Raw genomic sequence first — 21,529 nt, 5'->3', positions numbered from 1 at the left:
TAAGTTAATTGAGATGGCAAGTACTTAAAGTAACTTTAGGGTGTTAAAAGATCGATATCTTATTTCTAAGTTTCTAAAGTATTTATAAGAATGTCTCTCGTCCGTTGATATGATATAGCTAAATAAGCGTTTTATCCCAACCTCACCAACTTCACATTAACTCAACTAAGACACATGTCAGGTTTCGGGTCGTCTTGCCTCACGCGGGTTGCAAATCCATCGGTGAGTGATTGAAGCCACATTAATTCAATCATACACATTGGATTATGGCTTAGAGTCACCCTTTTGTTTTTCAATCCATGATTTGATTTTTAACATCTTAATTTTTCTCATGAAAGTAAATAAATAATTCTATTTTTTCATGCTTATAGTCTTGTAGGAAGATATGGAAACTATACGTGACATAGACAAGTAGATGAAGTGAATTGAGGATGAGGCTGTAATTAAATCTCACTTAAATTAACTTCATCCTTATACTCTTGTATGTTTAACTTTTAAAGAGACAAAAATGTAATTATATGTAACACCCCCTAACTCCAAACCATCGCCGGAACAGGGTTATGAGGCATTACTAGACATTTCGGACAATTTACAAATAATTCTTAAATAAATAACAAACATATATGAAAGAATTATAAATTCATATAAATTTTTACTAATTGGCTTCATTTTTTTTTTAAATCAATATAACCTCTTTATAATTATTGAACCTTCCTTGCAAATTTCAAATCGCAACCAAACCAATTCCAGTATTTCAACCATTACATTTATATACTCAAATATACTTAAATCATACTTGACATATTGACTTAACAACTTAATTAATGAAAACCCTATTAACATTTCTAATTAGTTCATCAACTATTGAAGCCATTCCAATTCAATACCAAAGCCATAAACAGTTTCTACCATTTTACTAATTTAATCGTCAAAATACCGAATATCTTTCTTTACAACAAAATTATATAACATACTAAAATAACCATTATAATCCCTATGTACATGCCACTTTCACTTAAAGGAAGAAAACATCACCAAAATCTTTATGCTGGAGTCGGGATTGTCCTGGATGCTGAACCGAGACTTTAACTCCTTTTTAACCTGCACACGGAAACAACCGTACGCTAAGTATTTTATACTTAGTGGTATTATCATAATTCAAATTATAATAGCAATAAAGAAATAGAATTACCAAGCATGTAACTATCCATCTTCTTAATTATCAATTAATTCTTAAACTTTCATCAATTAACAATAACAATAAAATTTATAGCTATTCTTCAATTTCAATCACATATCACATGTAACAATTTCAATCACTACTTGAACATTAAGTTCATGCCTTTTGTTTTCAATCTCAATTTCAATCCACAATTTTAAATTTCCTCATATTCAATACTGCAATCGATCAAATTCATTTGATTTTCTCATTTCAATTATTCACCCTATTAACAATCTGGACTTTGACGGATGCACGGATTCCAATCCAAACACACCAGTACGGCACTTTGTGCCTAAAGCGGTACATAGTACCTGATCAGTATACGATACATAAGTGCCTGAAACGACACATGAGGTGCCTGATACGACACATAAAGTGCCTGAGATACGACACATAAAGTGCCTGATGTACGACACATAAAGTGCCTGATCGGCAAAGCCGATAAATCCCGTACTCTTCCAAATCCTATGGCACGCCAATTATATCAGACTCAGTCCGACTAGTTAATAGGGTATTTCAATTTCACAATCCAATTTTCACCTTTATTTCAATAATTCATTTTCAATATCAATTATACTTTTTCATTCACTAATCAAAACACAATTCAATTGAATTTTACTTTTCCATTTTCAAGTCAATATTCATTTCAATTCCACACATATATCCATTATTCAATTGAATTTCTTTCAACTTAATAATAATACTTACCTTATATTTCACTTACCTTATTATTTGCTTACCATACACATAATTTAAATTTAATATTAAAATAATAAATAATTTAAATTATAATAATACAAACTCGAATTTTGCAGTTACTCCTCGACAACCTTCTCCTTCCCTTTTTGTGCTGATACCTCAAATTCTTTATTAGCTACGAAAATTAAATAATTAAATATTTAATTACAACACAAATTTTACAATAATAATAAAATTTCTATCCAATTTTATACTTTAATTCCAATTTAATCCTAACTAGATTTATCTACTTTTCTAATTTAATTCACACTCTATTTCTATTCAAATTTTATCTAACTCAAATTTAACTACTAAATTTTCAGCATATTTCACTAATTTCGAATTTTCCTCAATTTAGTCCCTACATGTAATGGCTTGAATTTTCAGTGGTGTCGGAATGGTGATTCGAGATCACTAAATCTGACAAATGAGTAGAAAATATTATTAATTTAGTGAGCATAAATTAAATGTGAAGTTAGGAAAATTTTTAAAATAGTGAATAGTGTACTAGGAATAAATATTAAAATAATTAGAATCGAAAATGAGGTATCGAAACCTCAAACTCATAAATTGAGCCATAAATATTTTTAGAAATATTTATAGAGTGTCATTGAGTTGGTAGTAAAGTTTCGTTAGAAAATTCTAACGTTTGGGTGGTCAATTAATTAAAAAGACTAAACTGAAAATAATGTAAAATTTGTTAAAATGATTAAATAGCTTAAGTGGTAAATAAGGAGGGACTTAAGGCATAAATATGCCAATATGGAATAGTTGAGACGGCATAAGAGAAGAAAAATCTGAAAAAGTGATGTAATAAGGGCAAAATTGGAAATTTTGTAAAAATTAACAAATAAAAATCCTAATTAAAAGAGTTTCTAGGCAATTCTTCATATTTATCAGAAAAAAAACGCCATTGAATGGTCCCTCCAAGCTGGTTTTTCATATATTTGAATCATGTAAGTTTAATTCTTGATTATTTCTTCTAATTTTTGTGATTTTGATACTTTTACAATTACGTCCAACTAATTATTTCATTAGTTTTTGATTTCATGGCTGATTTTGAGAGTTACCATTGATGAGTGCTGAATTTTTATGATGAATTAACATGGAATTAAAGCTTCAATTTTATTATATGATGATTTTATTAAGTAATTTTGATAGAAATTGATTTTAGGGACCTAATTGTGAAAAAGTTTGGAATTAGGGTTTGGTGTTGCGGTTTTGAATATAAAAGGCTATATAGTAGTCTAAAATAGTTGAACAAGGTGTTAATTGAGAAAAATTAGATCAATTGAGAGGTTAATTGAGTAGGTACCAAACTGTAAAAACTGTAAAGTTTGGGGTAAAAGTGTAATTTCGAAAATTAAATGGGTATAAATTGTGAATTAGAATTGAATTAGATGCTGATGAATGAATAAATTTGTATTTTAGATCAAGCACCCGAAGATAAACGAGGAAAGGAGAAAATTACCGATTAGTCACTAAACTTCCGCAACTTTTCCGAAGTAGTCAAGTAAAAGTTCATATGGCTGAAATTTAACGATTAAATGTTAATTTCATGAATTATATAGTTTATGATGATATATATTTGTTGATGGATTGAAAATAAAATAACAATGTGAAAACCGAATAAATGATCAAATTGAGCGGAACGTCAGATTTGAGTACTTCTGATCAGTGACAAGTGATAAGTGGTAGTTTTAGCTACACTTATCTGATCAGTGACAAGTGACAATTGATAAGTGATAAGTGGTAGCTTAGCTACACTTATCTGATCAGTGACAAGAGATAAATGATAAGTGATAAGTGGTAGCTTAGCTACACTTATCTGATCAGTGTAAGACCATAGTTGGGTTATGGCATCGGTATGTGTTATGTGTAAGACCGTAGTTGGACTATGGCATCGAGGAAATGAAGTACTCAATTCCGTAAGACGTTCACTAATTTGATAAAGTCGGTAAGTGTTACATAGACTCATATTCAAGTGGTAGATTTATTGTAGTTGTTGAAATTGAGCTCAATTAAATGATTTCATCTATTGGATATTGTGTATGGCAGGAAGTGTAGTGAATAATAAGATATGAATTATTATGATTAGTTCGGTAAGATTTATCTTAAATGCCTATGAACTTACTAAGCTTTCTATAAGCTTACTTGTGTGTGTTTATTGTTTCTTGTAGATTGACATATAAATACGTTCGGAGGATCGGATCTACATCAAGAATCACACTATCCAGATTTACTCCGGTATATTTTGTTAAACAACTTTTTGATTTATATGGCATGTATAGGGAATTGAAGTAAAAAGTAATAGTATGAATGATTAAGAATGCAAAGTAAATCTGAATGTGATGGTTGTGTTAGACAATGAAATATACATGTTTTTAGCTTGGAATGGTTGATTGGTTGAACTTTATTAGTATTTAAATGAATTAGTTGAAATACTGAAATTGGTTGTAATTTGAAATTTGCAGGGAATGTTAAATAATTATAAAGGGGTTATATTGAATTTTTTTTTTAAATTTCAATGGAACAGTTTTTGGACAGCAGCATTGTCGTAACTTTGAAAAATCACCAAAAATAGTGGAAATTGAATTAGAAGCTGAGTGAGATATGAAATTAAAGCTGGATGAGTCTACTTTCACATGAAAGAAATAGAGTAAGCAGAAGAGTTATATGTTTTTAGATATTTGAATTTTAGTGAGACAGGGTAAGAATGTTTTTTGAAGTCCTCTGTTCTGACTTTAGAAATTTATTAAAAATTGTATAGAAGTAATTATGAGTTATAGTTTATATGTTTAGATTCCTTAATGAGTCTATTTCAATTAGAAATAATTGGAAGCACCATATTAAGTCTGTACAATGAGATAATTGAATTTCAGTGACGAGAGGTCAGGATAGTCGATCAGTGAAACAAGGGAGACTTTAACTAATAAAATGTACTAATTGGCTGAACCAAAAATTCTGAAAATTTTATGATAAGAATATATATGAGTCTAGTTTCAGGGAAAATTTACGGATCTAAATTTCGAGTTTTTTAAATTTATTTATAATTAATTTAATGACTGCTGCGCAGGTGAACAACCTTATTATAAACAGTGAAATAACTTTTAAAAGTAAATTTTTATGCCCCGAACTTTTAAGTTAAGTCAAGTAACGCCTCATGCTCGACTCCGGAAACGGTCTCGGATAAGAGGTATTACACTACAACATAAAACTTATAGATTACTTTACAATTTAATCCTTTTATCAATTCTAACTAGAAATTCTATCATTTAAATTCCTAATTCATTTTTTGTTCAACATGAATCATATTCAAAAATCTAAGAATTTACAAAATTTTAGCTTAAATTCAACAAAACTTTATTCTAAAACTTCTAAAACATCAAAATTAAAAGAAAAGGACTTGATTGACTTACCAAATTAAAGCTTAAATCCTTAAACCCTAGTTTTTCCTTTTCTTTCTTTCTTTCTTTTCCTTCCCTGCTTCGAATGGTCTCTGTTTCTTTTCTTCTTTTGTTTCTTTTGTTTCTTTTATTTTATTTCTTTTATGTATTAGTTAATAATAATAATAACAATATATAATAATAATATAATATTATTTAATTCACAAATATATTTTACTTAAATTATAAGAAAATATTTTATTTTATTACAAGTATGTTTTATATATTTTACACATGTATTATTTTATCACCATACAATTGTCTTCATCTTATTCATTTCCTATAATATAATATCTTAACTTTAATTAATATAATTTATAATATTTTAATTAAATAATATTTTTATATTATAAATCAAGAAAAATCTAAGATTTTTCCATGTATTGCCGCCTAATCTTAAGCCATTGGCTTATTTACCTATCTGGTCTCTATTTCTTCCTTCTAATCTACAATTAAACTTTTAACCTTTATTCACTTTAGTCTCTTCTTACTAATTACTCTAAATTAGGATAAATTTACTTAATTAAAACATAATTAGACACACCACTAGACTCATAAATATTTCTAATAATTATCTACAGGTTCAATTTTCTAAGACGGAGGCCCGATACTACTCTTTTCTGATGTCCGTGAATTTTGGGTCATTACATTATATGAGTTGATATTGCGTACAACAAGGAAAAAGGACCAAGAGGAGTAGGGAGGAGATCACGAAGGTGCAATAGAGAACGGTTCGTCTAAAGAGATTGAAAGCTGAAATACGAACAAGAGGACAAGTTGATCAAGAAGACAATTGCCCGGAGTAACTTTAGAGTGCTAAAAGATCGATCATTTCTTCATTGTTTATTAGGGTATTTATAAGAAAGGTCCTCTTGTTTGTTAGTATGACGTGACATGATATTCATTTAACCCCTCCTAAATGCGTAAAGAATAATCATGTCCTTATATCATGAAACTTTATCAGTATGAGGTAGTTATGCCTAAATGGATTTACTATTGTCTTGTAAGTGTATTCACACAATGATAATATTTACACTTAAATATGGGTGACTTGCCGAAGCACTGCTTCAAAGGGAGCCAACACATAGATCAACAATGTACACGTGTCCGAATGATAGAAGAATATAACAATATGTTATATGATAAATACTAAAATATTTAGATGAGGTATTCCTAGATTAAAATTATATGAAAGAATAATAAATATTCAATGGAATGGAGTTTGATATATGGATGCATCAAACATTTATAAAAATCGCAAGTGTTATTCAAGTTTTAGCATCCACAAGGAAGAGAAATGATAAATTTGATAAAATTTACCTTCGCTCGATTCTGCATTCCTAAGTTAACTAGATGAGAACATATAGATAAGTTTTAACATCCATCCTTAATTTTAATTTTTAAATTTTATAAAATTTAAAATCATACATAAATTTTGATTCAATATATAAAATAATTATTAAAAATGTTGGTAGGAAGAAAATATTTAAGAAAAGTTTCACATCAAAGAAAAATAAAATCCATAAACAAAGTTTTACCAAGTGTACGAACGGTTGGCAAAATTTTCAAAGGCTGGAGCTTTCTTTGTGGTTGGTATTGGTATAATTAAATTGGAATATTGGTAAGTAAAGTAAAAAGAATGTTAAGTTGGAATTTTGTACTAGATTTTTCGTGTAAAAGCAAAATTGAAAAGAGATTACTTTATCTATGAAGTGAAACTAGTAAAATTGGTGGTACACATTTCTTAGAACACAGATGAACAATTAATTAAATTAATGAGCTTCGTGACCATACGTAAACCTACATTCTAGATTTAAAATATATACCTGAATAAGTTGAAATTGTGTTTACGTTTCTTTAAAATTATAAAATTATATTTTTTTTATATATTATGTCTTCTTTGAATCCAAACACATCTTATTATTGATTTTTATCCCATCATTACAGTAATTAATCTCATTGAAATTAATTTTACCATATATAAAATCTTGTCCCCTCTTAAAGCATTTGAAACAAAATGTGAGTAAATGTGAAGGCTCTAATCTCAATTCTCAACAACTTCCATCATCGCGTTTTTTTGATGTTGAATAAAAGGGATCAAAACAGAAAAACAAATACCAACCACGTGTCTCTGTCCTTTTCACAAATTCAATATATGTTGACAATTTGCCTAATTTGGTTCCTGCGTATCCGAAATTCAAAAACTTCTTTTAAGGACTAAAAATAAATACCATTTATCATTTTGAGACAAAAGCCTCCACGTTCTTAAAAGGAATTTAAAAAGAAGAAGCATATACTGTGAAATTTACATAGATAAAAATTGCATATATTATTAAAAATAAAAATTATGATATCCTTGAAACTAAAATAGAAGCTTATCGCTGTGAATTTTTAAAATAGACTGCAGATTTTATTTTTATCATGAGATAAAGAAAATGTCCAGAATATTAATAAAGACTTAAAACGTAAAAATATACCATGCTTAATTTACCAGTTTTATCTTCTAAATAAATGCATTAAAACATAAATAAACTGGTAAAATTTTAAGTTCTAATCTCCCAAATCATCTCTTTAAGATTATAAATTAATTTAATGAATTTTAAAAATCTTATATCAAGGTGGCACCATCACTCCTTGGATTCATTATTTATTTATATCAAATAATAGAGTAATTTTTAAAATTTATAATATAAGAGTTACTGGTTCGTATGGTTCGATTGAATAAATCACTAATTTAATCAGTTTTTAGCTTGGTTCGACCAGTTTGCAGATCAGCTAGACCGATATCCCGGTTGATTTAAACAACTATGATTCTACGTCTCTACACTTAATACATTTGGAATTTAGCCCTCCTACTTTTATTTTCAAAAATTTAATCATTTTATTTTTTGGATTTATAAATCTACTTTCAAATTATATATAACTATGGAATATTTTAATTAAAAAATTAAGTATATTAACTATTTAAACTAATTAATAACACTGAAAAAAATAAAGACGGAATTATATGAGAAATTAAAATATAATGAGTAAATTTATAAAATATAAAAGAAAATGGAAAGAAAAGAAGGGTGGTGGAGGTGTGCTATGAGTCAGCATAGAGAAGATCTTTTCAAGTTTACTTTAATATATAGGTGTAGATTTTATTTCAATAATTTAATACCAAAATAACATGAATAACTTGTTAGATGAGACTCTAACCAACGTGAAAACATAAATCTGCACAACACATCATCAATTAAAATAACTTGCAATTCTATTTTATTCATTATTCAATTAAACTAATACTCCATTGAATTGTCATAGTATTAATATTTATTATTTTATAAAAATAAAAATATTTTAATAATGTCCTATTAAATTAATGTCCGATTAACTCCTAACTTCATTTCAATTAGAGGCTTTATATAAATATGTAACTATTCATTACTTGCTTTTGTATTGAACTTAATTTTATTTATCATACTTTGTTTTTAATTTTATTGAATCTAAACGCGTAGGGATCAATTTCAAATTTATAAATAAACTTTAATTTAATGTGTAATTTGTTACATGAATTTTGATTTGTGTAATTATACAAATGAAACTTTAATTGATTTAATCACACACATTTAAAGAAATAAATATATCAATTTATTTTTATATTGGATAAATATAATTATGTATAAATATTAAATGATGTTATATAAATAATTGTGTTAATAATTTGTGAGAATTAGATCAAATTAAAATTTCATATATAAAATTGCACAAAATCAAAATTTATGTATAAAATTACACATTAAATCAAACTTTTCCCATGCAAATTGATTTTTTTTCAAATCACCCAAAAAAGATGAAAAAGTTAATATTTTTCACTTTGCTGATGTGGCATACACATTGATTGTCACGTGGATAACATGTCATCATTTAATTACTTTTTAAAATTTTAAAATTCAAAAAATTATAAAAAGCATTTAATTTTTAAAAAAGTATAAAAATATTTAAAAATTTAAAATTTTTAAAACTAATTAAATGTTGACATGTTATCTATGTGGCAATCCATGTGTATGCCACTTTTTCCATCTATTTTGGGATGATTTGATAAAAATACAAGTTCAATAATTAAAAAGAAGAAAATTAAATAGAAAGCTAAAATAATTTTTTTTGCAAAGTTGGGAGAAAAATTATTATATCTTAATATTTTAATAATTTCATTATTATATTTCACGTGTTATTTACTTTAAAATGTTTATTTATTTGTTGGATACAAAAGGTTTTAAATCATTGATCATTGATTAAATGCTAAAGTTACATATTTTATGTAATTAAATTGGTTAATTTATGAGAATACACCACTAATTTTGCCATATTTATTAAATTTTGTGCAGGAATGCAATTTGGGGCTAAATAGAAGAAAAAGGAAACAATTGGGCCAAATTAAAGAAAGAAGCAAAGAAGGAGGGCCAAAGTAGAATTTTTCCAATATTAATTAGCTGAAAATTTTGTTGACTTAGTGGGGGAGATTATTTTGGGATTTATTTTATATCATGGAATAATTTTTTTTTCCTTAATTTTCTATGACTAGTTGGCTCCTAATTTAGTAAAGCCACTAGTATAAATAGAGGCTACATTGTTCATTTATTCATCAATCAAAATATTAAGCTTTCATCTTTCAATATATTTTCTCTCTTCTTGTCACGATTTCATTTGTTGTTTCTTTAGTTTCTTTTCCTTCAATTTGTTAAATCCTAGCAGCCACCAACTTTAGCCATTTGCAATTCCTTTTTCAAAATTCCCTTTTCATTTTCCAATAGTCAACCACCCCACTTTAATATATTTTTCCAACCCCTATACTCAATCACGTCACCAATCCTTCCACCCATTTTTACCTTATCCAATTATGCCCAATACCATCATGTCCCAAACCTTAGTTAACTAAACCCATTTTCAGCTTTATGCCGGAATTAGCCTCGTCATAACTCGTGAGTTACGAACCCGAGCAATTCAACTCCTAAAATTCCAGTACTTATTACTTCTCCGGATTAAGAGTATGATTTTGTCAGCTCACAGAGTCAAATCAACATTAAGTCAAAAAAGATGTCGTTTGATTTAGTGTGGTTAGACGTACAGTTGGAATTCCGAAAGGAACGTTTCTAATCGGTTTTCTGTGAACACATTGGCGTGCCAAGTGGAGATTGTTGTTTGGTTCCGTCAAGGGAAGTAGTAACCGGATTTAAATATCCCACACGGTTGAGGGTATTGGTTCGAGCTAGGCTCTTCTAGAACGCAAAGCTGCCGGAGTTCTAAATCACAAACGTTTCGTGGTTGTTCGATCGGTAAGGGTTAGTTATTGGACGTTCCATAACTAATTTACACAAGGAAGAGTTGGTGTCCGAGGCGTCCTTGGTAGCTATAACTAGCTTATTGGAAAAGAAGAGTTCATCTAATTTCGAGGATCGGTTCAAAGACGAGGAAAAATCCGTGCCTAAGGCTGAGCTTATTCTAATTAATTTTTCTTCATATTTATTTCACTGTTTTTATTATTCTGTTTTTAACTTTTACTTTTTACGTTATTTTTCTGTTTATTTCAGGTCTTCAAATTTCATCCCCCCGAATTTCTTGGGCGCGACAGCTGCCCCGACATAAATCTGGTCAAGAGAGCAACAATTTACAGTAAACCCAGTCTCTGAGGGATCGACCCTACTCCCTATACTACTGAAATCGCAAATTAGGCGTAGGTTTATGTTGGTGGATTCGACACCCATCAATCATGTACGGATAAACTCCATATTATTAACTGATATTATAATTTAAACATCAGATGGATTTGAAACTTTGAAGCACAACTAATATAATCATATAATTAAATTATTAAAAAATAATTTTATGATAACATATTAAATTAAATTAAATCATTTATTTTAGCTACTACGGATTAAGTTTTAAAGATAACATAATTTAATTAATTTAATAGTTATCATTTAATTAAAACTAAAATCTTAAAATTCTAAAAATATAGGGACTGAAATAATCAAATTTAAACACAAGTATTAAATCCACAAAATACATAAAGTATGAGATTTAATAGCAGAATTTAACCATCATAACATATCACCAACAAGAAATTATAAACAACTATAGCTTTAGCACCCAAAGAACACTAGAAACAACACACATGGTATCAACAATGCTTATGCTATATAAAGGGTTCATAAGTTCTATAAGTAATGGAAACTCCATGGCCATGTTTAGAGCTTGAAATGCAGCAGGGCAGACGTACCATCAAGGCCTTTTGCATTGTAATAACCAGCATATTCCCTCATGGTGACTTCCCTGTATTTTGGAGGATTTTCTTCTGATATTAACTCCTTAATAGGTCCATAAGTTCTTAAATCTGGCAAAAAAAATGTACTGAAAAAGCAGGCCACTGATACTCTTGGTCCTACACAATTTGCCACTACCCTATGCTCCACACTTCTAAAACCATCATTTGATATTAGCTGCAAAAAAAAAAACATCATTAGAATGTCGAATTAGTTGCAAAACCAAGTTTATCCTAATTGGTTCATGCAGTTATTCTTAAAAGATAAAAAGCTTTGCCTGTAGAAGGTCGCCAATGTTAACGACTAGTGCACCGGGAGTTGGGGGTACGTCAACCCATTGGTTTTGGTGAAGGATTTGGAGTCCACCAATATGGTCTTGTAGGAGCACGGTGAGGAAGTCGTTGTCGGAGTGCTTGGTTGTACCGAGAGTGAGTTCTGGTTGTGGACAAGCAGGGTAATAATGCGATAACATGCCGAGACCTTGAGTGCAACCCATGTCTTTTAGGTGATCAGGCTGCAATCCTAGAGCTTCTGAGAGTAACTCAAGTAGCAAGCAGCCCAATTGCATTACTTGCTTTGAGTACTCCATCATTATATCCCTACATATGTACAAACACACACTTGAATATACATACATACATACATACATACATACATACATACATACATACATACATACACCACTAGATATTATGAGGTTTCCAACTTGGGCACGTAAATAAGTATGGCTCTAATTTATCACTTGATTGTGGATAAAAAACCAATTGAATAAAAGTCTATGTAGGACCACTGTGATGTGGACTCTTTTGTATCATGTTCCAGTTATTCGATTCGGAAGGGTGGTAACCGGAGTTCTGTAACTTTGTCATAACCAGGACAAAACACTTCACATATGTAATAAGATACCTGGACACCTCCGGCAACTCATGTGGCATGGGGGGATTAGGAGCCATAAGGCAGAACAGTGTATCTCTCCAGTTAGCTGCTGGTGAACTATAAAGATCGAAATTGCTGTTGTAGGCCACCTTTTTTGTACTATAATCCCGAGTGAAGAACTTCTTTTTCGCCTCCAAATCTTGCTCGAAAAACTGAACAACACCATCCTTCATATCTTGCAGGACACTCAATGGAATCCCATGGTTCACAACTTGGAAGAAGCCCCATGATTTTGACGCATTTCGAACTTTGTCGACAATGTTCCGAAGAGTCCCTGGATCTTCCTTCACTCCTTCGAGGTCAATAACCGGAATACTAACATGGATACCATTAGAAACAGATGAGTTCTTGTCTAACTTATCTGGTCTGTAATGGAACATCCGAGGAACATGTTTAATTCCAGAATCAACAAGTCCTTTAACACCAGCTTTTGTTTCATCAAAAGCTTTCAGTTCACTAATTCGGTCATATTCGGGCTTTGGTTTCGCCATTAGAACGCTCTTCCTCAGAGCAATTATCAGCAAATGGAAAAAGTCAAAAAATAAAGCATTCAGTGATTGATGAAAATTCAACTTTATAGTAAACCCATCATTTCAACATTCACATAAATTATTGCACACATAGCTTAGGTTTATAAAATAAGATTACAATTAAACATCATTTATCTCCATGGCTAGGTTTAGAGAGCTTGAAATGTGGTAATGGTGAAGTACCACTAAGACCTTTTGAGTTGAAGTATGTAATAAAGTCTTTAACAGTAGTTTCCTTGTATTTTGGAGGGTTGTTTTGTGATAGCAACTCCTTAATAGGTCCATATAATCTTGTATCTGGTACAAGAGCAGTAGTGAAAAAGCTTGCCACTGATACTCTTGGACTTGCTGAATTTGTTACTACTCTATGGTCCACACTTGTAAATCTGTCATTTGATATAAGCTGAAGGACAAAAAGAGGGGAGGGGATGGCGTCACGGTGTTGAATATGAACACGTTTTAAGAAAAATGAAGAGTCAGAACGAGATTAACTTGCCTGTAAAAGATCTCCAATGTTAATGACTAGTGCCCCAGGAGTTGGGGGTACATTAATCCATTGATTTTGATGAAGTACTTGGAGACCACCAACATTGTCTTGTAGGAGAATAGTGAGGAAGCCATTGTCTGCATGCTTGCTTGAACCGAGAGTCAGTTCTGGTTGCGGACAGATCGGATAGTAATGGGATAACATGACCAGTCCCTTAGCACAATCTATGTCTTTTAGGTAATCAGGGTTCAGACCAAGAGCTTCAGACAGTAATTCAAACAGCAAATACCCCAAATTCATTACTTGTTTCGAGTATTCAAGCATTATATCCCTGCAAATTGAATACAATCATGTTATGTCATGTCCGTTTAAGAAAAATGACGAGTCATAGGAACATTTTCATGTACCTGAAAACTGCAGGCAATTCTTCTGGTTTGGGAGGATCAGGAGCCATGGAACACACTACTGTATCTCTCCATTTAGCTGCCGGTGCGCTATAAAGATCAAAATTCGAATTGTAAACCACTCGTTTCGTGTAATCCCGAGAGAAGAACCGGCTTTTAGACTCCACGTCTTGCTCGAAGAACCTACGTGCACCGTCCTTCATTTCCTCCATGACATTCATTGGTATCCCATGGTTAAGTACTTGAAAGAATCCCCATGTCTTGGACGCGTTTCGAACTTTCCCGACGATCTCTTCACGAGTAGTTCGATTTTGCTTCACTTTTTCGAGGTCTATAATGGGAATACTAACCTGTATGCCACATGAAACTGAGTTATTCTCGAATTGATGATGAAACATCCTTGGAACATGTTTGATTCCAGAATCAACAAGTCCTTTTACACCAGCTCTTGTTTCATCGAAAGATTTCAATTTGCTTAGTCGATCGTATTCGGGTTTTCGAGTGGTGGGATCTTCTTCATCGGTACACTTGGACTTGGTTATCAGTGAGTAATCCATTTAGACTACTCAAATCTTATGCTAACAAGCTCATCTTAATATGAATATATAATGGTAAACCATCACAGTTATGATATTTTTCTATAGCCAATGAGAAAATGATACAAATTTCATGAAGTAGATGATTAGGTAGCTTGAAAAATCAAACTATTGGTGTTTTTAATGGTGTACAAATAATGGACCATTAAACCCAAGGTATGGGACACATAAATAGTCACTAATCATATATAGTGGGAAATATGATTTCGCTTTCCATCTTTTTCCACATAAACCTCTTATCATGCAAAGTGATAATGTTTAAAATATGTGTTGTTGATAAATTTCAAATTTAGTTTTTGTAAATTTAATTTTAGCAATTTACTCCTTCTACTTTTAAAATTTTAAATTTAAGTTTATTTATTAGCACTGTTTAAATTATTTTGTTAATTTCACATTCATTACAATATTATTTTTTAATTACATGATTGCTAGGTGAGTTTTATTTCTTTATTTATTTCATCTTGTCACACCCATAAATTTAATAAAAATTAACCTTATTAATAATTGGAGTTGACTTTTGAAATCTAGAAAATAGTCAAACTAACCTCCATAAAAAGAATAGTATAAAGATTAAATTTTAAATTTATAAAAATACATAAATTTATTGTATATTTTAACTGGATCTCACATGTTTAATGATAGAAATTGTTTTTGAGCCTCTGGTCCATTTAGATACTGGAGATGCAATTTGGAGGAAAAAACTAAATTTTAAAATAATCAAATTTTATTCGATTAAATAAATAATTAAAATTTATAAAAATAAAAATGATATAATCGTTGAATTTAATTAATTTGTATCAGTTTAATATTTTTTAAAATTCTATTTAATGGTCTGATTTAATTCATATTTTCCAGTGTTATAAAAATATAATTTTTAAATTAAAAAATAGTGAATTATTATTAAAAATAAAATTAAAAAAAAAGCTACATCTCAAATGTATAAAAATTAAAAGTTAGTATATTTTAAAATTATATGTTTTTAATATCAAATGAAAGAAAGAACATTCACAACGTAAAACGTCATCGTTTCCAGGTCCTTTACGCTTCGAAATAAAACACTGGGAAAATGGCAGTGGGTTTCAAGGTGAAACAGAAAACAAAGTGAATGAAGAAATAATATTAAGCTGAAAACTTCTTCAAGAGAAGGAAAGCTCATTCTCTCATTTTTCTCATGGTAGTTGAAACCAAGAAACCCTAATCATATTCCCAAAAAGAAAGTTCATAATTTTTTCGAAAGTTTCCATCTTTTGTGACACTAATCGTTTTGGGTTTTTGCAGGATTATTTGAAAACAGTGGTTCCTTCTCAACTCCTCGCTGAACGTGGCTCTAATCTCGTCGTCATCAACCCAGGTAACTCCCTTTTTTAACGATTTTCCTCCAAATTTTGAAATTACAGAACTCGGGTAATGGATTAATTTGCTTGTTAATTTTGCTTAGGTTCTGCAAATATTAGAGTAGGGTTAGCTAAGCAAGACTCTCCTTTTAGCATTCCTCATTGCATTGCTCGTCGCAGCAACCAGTTACCCAAGTTAAATGTTCAGGATCAGGTTCACCCCTCTTTTTTAACTATATCTCACCCCTTATTTTTCACTTGTTTTTCATTTGGGATTTGTTTGGATGAAAATTTGGATTCTTCTTCTTCTTCTTCTTCTTTTTCAGTTGCTTAATTCTCAAGTTACCACAGCGCAGCATATGGAGCGGGAAAAGGCATATGATGTGGTGAGTCATGAGTGTGTTCATGTTGGCTTTCATTTTTTTTTAATGTCAACTTGTTTTATGTAGTAACCCAAGTTGGAATTCAATGTTTGTTTGAAAGATTGCGTCGTTGTTGAAGATACCTTTCCTTGATGAAGAGGTTGCCAATAATTCTGTTCCACGAAAGGTAAGGATTTTAAGCTGAAGCTAAGTATGGCCACTAGTGGTAGCTATCTATTGACTTATTGGAGCTTGTAGTGCTAAATCTCTTAAGGTAATAAGCAGATGGGACGTGTTGATGGGTATAATCCTCAGAATACAAGGAAGGATGGAGCCTTCACTTGGACTGATACACATGTGAAGGACCTAAATTCATCAGTGCCACAAGGTGATTGGAAATTCCAATTTTTTTGCCTTGTGCCTACTTATCAAGTTTACTTGTGGTTGAGTGGCTCTATGAAGTATTGTGTTGCACCTTTATTGCTTCTAATTCTAGGCGGATTCTTTGGATCTGTGAGTTCAATTTCTCTAGTTTCACTTTGAGCTTCTTATACATGGATATTGGTTGTGCAGAAAGTTCATCAGATAAAAGTGTCATAGCTGAGTCCTTGGTTCAAAATGAAGGTACTGAATTGAAGGAACCTACTTTGGCTGAACTCAAGTTCAGGGAGGTCATATTTGGTGAGGAAGCACTAAGGATATCTCCCACTGAGCCATACTCCTTAAGGCGTCTTATTCGTAGAGGTCATCTAAATATTTCACAACATTACCCCATGCAGCAGGTCCTGTCAATATTCTTGTCAACATTTGTATATTGAAGCAATGTGCTTGTTATTTCTCCTTTTAGGGTCTAACAAATGACATCACTGCAATTAAATATTGAATTATCTTGATCCTGCTCAGTATGTTGTTTACACTGAGATAATACAACTTAAATATGAGATAGTTGCACTGTTATTTAAAAACAGGACAATTAATCTACTTTCTTAAACTTACTTTATCATTTTGCAGGTCCTTGAAGATCTGCATGCTCTATGGGACTGGATTTTGTTAGAGAAATTGCATATCCCTCACCAAGAAAGGAGCTTATATTCTGCTATTCTTGTTGTTCCAGAGACATTTGATAATCGTGGTATGTAAAAATTGATTATTGTTTTCTAATTGTAGCAAGTCCCGTCCCTTTGATTCTGTACTATGTATTTGTGGTAAAAGTTCCAGATCCAGTTTATATGTGTGTCAGTAAGATCATTCCTCACTCTTACTATATGGAATGTTTTGTAACTTCAAATTTTATGGGTTTTGCAAGCAGAGATAAAGGAAATCTTATCTATTTTACTGCGAGATTTGCGCTTTAGCTCAGCAGTGGTACACCAGGTGAGAAGTTTATCTCATATTTTTTAGATGCAAACGTGGATCAAGTTGCGATACCAGCATTACTTTTGTGTCTATGTCATATAATACTCAAATTTATAAGCAAAAAAACCTTCTTGATGACAGGTATCCTGTCTTGATAGTGTATTTTTTCTGTCTTACTGATTATCTCATTAGATCCTTTTTCCAGCTTTACCAGTAGAAATGTCTAAGTAGAAAATCACTCATTGTGTAATATTTGCTTCAAATATGATTATCTCAGGAAGGCCTGGCAGCAGTTTTTGGGAACGGATTATCAACGGCGTGTGTTGTAAATTTGGGTGCTCAAGTATCATCAGTTATTTGCATTGAGGTAACTGATTCAAAATTCAAATAGATCTCTATTATAATTTGTGTACATTCATTCTTTTTCTTCTGTTGAAGGGAATACTCTACTCTCAAATTAGTCTTTTTCTATTGATTTCATGCTTGGTTCTATTATTTGTGGCATAACTGGGAAATGACTAATTTGAGAGTGTTGCGGTCTTACTCTACTAAGAACTCTTATTATGTGCAGGATGGAGTGGCTCTACCTAATACAGAGAAGACTTTACCATTTGGTGGAGAGGTTTGAATTCTCATCATTCTTTCTGCCTCTCAGCTTTCTTCATGCAGAGGAAGAAGCTTCATTATTGAATGTTTGTCAATGTACGTTTCTTTTTGTTGGCTATTTCATCATTTGTATTTACTCTTCCAGGATATATCAAGATGTCTTCTTTGGACCCAGAGGCACCATCAGACATGGCCACAAATTCGTACTGATATTTTGACAAAGCCTATAGATCTATTGATGCTGAACAGGTTAAAAGAGTCCTACTGTGAAATCAAGGTGAATCATTTGGCTTCTGGACCTGGTATTCTTAGGTTTATTTGCTGTGGAAATAATCTTATTGCACTTTCTCAATGCACTGTTGCACAGGAGGGTGAACTTGATGCTATTGCTGTAGTTCATTCTTATGAGGATGCCATGCCTGCAGGATCTCATAAGACGAGGCTAACTGCTCTGAATGTATGTTTTAACTTAGATATCATTTCCTTTCTTCTCTTGAAGGATTTACTATTGATGGTTCATTTTAAGTAGGTTCCTCCTATGGGTTTGTTCTACCCAACGCTTTTGATTCCTGATTTATATCCTCCACCACCCCGTTCTTGGTTAGTAATACTTGTTCAAGTTTGGGAGTAGTTTTAAATTATTTCCTGTAGGGCTATTTTGATGGTGTGCTTCACCAGGTTTCATGACTATGAAGATATGCTGGAAGAAACATGGCATATTGAATTCCCAAGAAGATCTGACATGCCAGACGGTCTTTATCCTGGCAGTAATGTTGGTTTACAAATGTGGGATAACTATCCATTTGTCTCAATGAAACCTAAGAAAGAAGAGAAGGTTGGCCTAGCAGAAGCCATAACCAGCAGTATTCTTTCAACTGGTATGTCTGCACACTGCTAATTTAGCACATTCAAATAAGCTATAGTACCATTCAAACTAACTTATTAGCTGTGTTCAATTGACAGGTCGCATAGACTTGCAAAGAAAATTGTTTTGTAGCATACAATTGGTGAGATTCTTAAGACAATATGCTTTTATTTATTAAAAACTGTAACTTTTAACATTGTTTTGTGCTTCAGATTGGTGGAGTGGCTTTAACTGGTGGGCTAATTCCTGCTGTGGAAGAGAGGTTGGTTTCTCTCCTTTCCCCCTTTGTTGTCCTCCTACTTTATGCAAATAGCAGTTAATATATGCATTAATTGGGAATCCAGCATTATAGCTAACTACGAGGATCCTTGCCTGCAAAAGTTGTTGTATAAGGCTTGAATAGCACTTACATGGGTTAGCCCAAAGTCCCTAGTTCTCTATAGGCAGTGTTGACTAAGAATGCATTAATTGCATTCATTGACCGTCAAGAAATTGGTAATAATTCTTCTAGATTAGTGGGTAACTTGCAAGTTAATATTGAGATCCAATTTTTTCTGGTCTCCATAATGGTGAACATTTTCTTAATGTTTTTTTAAAGTTGTGTGCAATCATTTCACCAGACCATCGTTGTTTCTTCTTTTTTATATGCTTGCAGAGTCTTACAAACCATTCCTTCAAATGAAGCAATTCATACTGTTGAGGTAAGTCTTGCCTGATTTTAATATTCGTTAAAATTTTGCTACATCTGTCTTCTGCACTAGATTGTGGCCACTTCAATATGGTTAGAATTCGAGTATATTTTCTAATCTTGATGTTTAGATGAACTTAATTTTAATATTCCTCTTCAGTGAGTTATGTTGCTCTGGACATAACAATTGGTGCAAAAGGAATATGTAGGGTCGAAAGACATTTAGATTTAACTCTTTGTATTGTAACTCAAAGAAAAAAAATTTATTCTTTTATGTCTAACGTATCTCATGATCAGTTGAAGTTAGCTTTATACTTGAATTAGGTTCAACGTTGTTTGGGTTTCCTTTTGCTTACGTATGGTTAGTTTTTTTTTTTTTTCAATTACGGATGATGGTTTTGGTATTCTTGGATCTCACCTGTGAAATAGGTTTTGCAATCAAGAACGAATCCAACATTTGTGTCCTGGAAAGGCGGAGCTGTAAGTCATCTTCCATCCTTTTTCTTCTTCCATGTTTGGGTTTCTTTTGTTTTTGGTACAATGCAAATGCACTTGTTCATTGAATTTGCTTATGCAATATCTTCATGAGAGTGAGGTTTTTTTGATATTCACATCGGTAAGTACGGGACCAGAATTACTGTATTTATATGTAACTAGCATAGAGACTAGGTTAACTGTTGTGTTAGCTTTTTATGCTAGTTCCTTGTGTTGTGTTAGCTAGTCTAGACTCTAGATTAAGATTACTTGAAATGTTTGCTTATACCATGATGATTATTACAGATCCTTGGAGTCCTAGATTTTGGGCGGGATGCATGGGTACATCGAGAGGACTGGATCCGGAATGGGATTCACATCGGGAGTGGCAGGAAATACAAGGATTCTTATTTTCTTCAGGCACAGGCAATGTGTTACATAAATTCGTAGAAGCTGGTAGATAGGTGAAAACTTCTCTAAAACCAGTGGTCATCTACAAGGTTGAAGGTGATATTCTCTTGGAAAGTAAACAAGGCATTAAGTTCCTAATCCACACACTGTAGCTGTCTAGAAACTACTGAGACATGCCAATGGTTCTTCATTTTGTCGTTTTCAGGAGCAAGTGACTAGTTGACTGCAGTTTGGGATTAGAAAAGCACTTGTCTATTAGAACACATACTGCTGCTCCTTGGCGGGGTTCGTTTTTGTTTTAAGAAACTTGTATATCCATGGGAGTTTGCAGTCCAGAATCTTCAGCATAATCAATACAAACTAGAATGCGATGCATCATCAACTTTGTATGGCATGTATCACTAATTTTCATTGTTAATGGGGATAACTTTTGTTGGATCGATTCTGACATCCTGTTCCCTCAAAGCCCCTTTCTTTCTCTTCATAGTTTTGAGCTGCCATGGCTGTTAATGAGATGGTAATATGAGTGACGTAGCTTCATAATGCGAAAGCTCCCCGATGGAGTAAAGAGCCCAATAGTAGAAAAGGGTCGGTCGGCTAAATATGCCACGCCCACCCTCGTTTGGTGGGTGCCAATATTAAAGTAGTTTATAAAAAAATATTGAAGGCAACGCAAACTAGAGATCAACTTCAATATTACATATGAGTAAAAGTTTACCCAACTTTCAATTAAATAAACAATCTTTTAAACAAATACAACAGTTGTCAC

General features: G+C 31.7%; 3 protein-coding genes across 5 annotated transcripts; 1 reads left to right on the top strand and 2 right to left on the bottom strand.

Moving 5' to 3' along the window:
* Positions 1 to 11,404: 11,404 nt before the first annotated feature.
* LOC105800607 (1-aminocyclopropane-1-carboxylate oxidase homolog 1) lies at positions 11,405 to 13,141 on the bottom strand. The gene is made up of 3 exons (XM_012631823.2): positions 12,618 to 13,141; positions 11,989 to 12,310; positions 11,405 to 11,888 (listed from the first exon to the last, which is right to left on the bottom strand). The coding sequence occupies exons 1-3, from the start codon at positions 13,136 to 13,138 to the stop codon at positions 11,637 to 11,639; spliced, it is 1,095 nt and encodes a 364-aa protein (XP_012487277.1). The 5' UTR covers positions 13,139 to 13,141; the 3' UTR covers positions 11,405 to 11,636.
* A 63-nt stretch (positions 13,142 to 13,204) lies between these two features.
* LOC105800606 (1-aminocyclopropane-1-carboxylate oxidase homolog 3) lies at positions 13,205 to 14,751 on the bottom strand. The gene is made up of 3 exons (XM_012631822.2): positions 14,072 to 14,751; positions 13,674 to 13,995; positions 13,205 to 13,580 (listed from the first exon to the last, which is right to left on the bottom strand). Exons 1-3 carry the CDS (start codon positions 14,623 to 14,625, stop codon positions 13,305 to 13,307), a joined length of 1,152 nt encoding a protein of 383 aa, XP_012487276.2. The 5' UTR covers positions 14,626 to 14,751; the 3' UTR covers positions 13,205 to 13,304.
* Positions 14,752 to 15,684: 933 nt separating this feature from the next.
* Positions 15,685 to 21,208, top strand: LOC105800605 (actin-related protein 9). Of its 3 annotated transcripts, XR_008188857.1 has the most exons (21): positions 15,685 to 15,838; positions 15,943 to 16,015; positions 16,103 to 16,212; positions 16,325 to 16,384; positions 16,482 to 16,547; positions 16,646 to 16,748; positions 16,934 to 17,142; positions 17,372 to 17,492; positions 17,670 to 17,734; positions 17,994 to 18,083; positions 18,288 to 18,338; positions 18,468 to 18,599; positions 18,690 to 18,779; positions 18,852 to 18,922; positions 19,001 to 19,200; positions 19,286 to 19,329; positions 19,400 to 19,449; positions 19,843 to 19,888; positions 20,305 to 20,355; positions 20,656 to 20,856; positions 20,966 to 21,208. XR_008188857.1 is itself a non-coding variant. In XM_052621098.1 (20 exons), exons 1-20 carry the CDS (start codon positions 15,836 to 15,838, stop codon positions 20,797 to 20,799), a joined length of 1,779 nt encoding a protein of 592 aa, XP_052477058.1. In that variant the 5' UTR covers positions 15,685 to 15,835; the 3' UTR covers positions 20,800 to 21,208. The 3 variants fall into 3 exon arrangements, 2 of the variants coding, with proteins under 2 accessions (XP_052477058.1, XP_052477059.1); XM_052621098.1 differs by having other exon boundaries at positions 20,656 to 21,208; XM_052621099.1 differs by lacking the exons at positions 15,685 to 15,838; positions 15,943 to 16,015; positions 16,103 to 16,212 and having other exon boundaries at positions 16,328 to 16,384; positions 16,619 to 16,748; positions 20,656 to 21,208.
* The last annotated feature ends 321 nt before the right edge of the window (positions 21,209 to 21,529 follow it).

Source organism: Gossypium raimondii, chromosome 9 (assembly GCF_025698545.1).
Source record: "Gossypium raimondii isolate GPD5lz chromosome 9, ASM2569854v1, whole genome shotgun sequence".
Taxonomy (NCBI): Eukaryota; Viridiplantae; Streptophyta; class Magnoliopsida; order Malvales; family Malvaceae; genus Gossypium; species Gossypium raimondii.
This window is presented reverse-complemented; position numbering and strand designations above follow the sequence as displayed.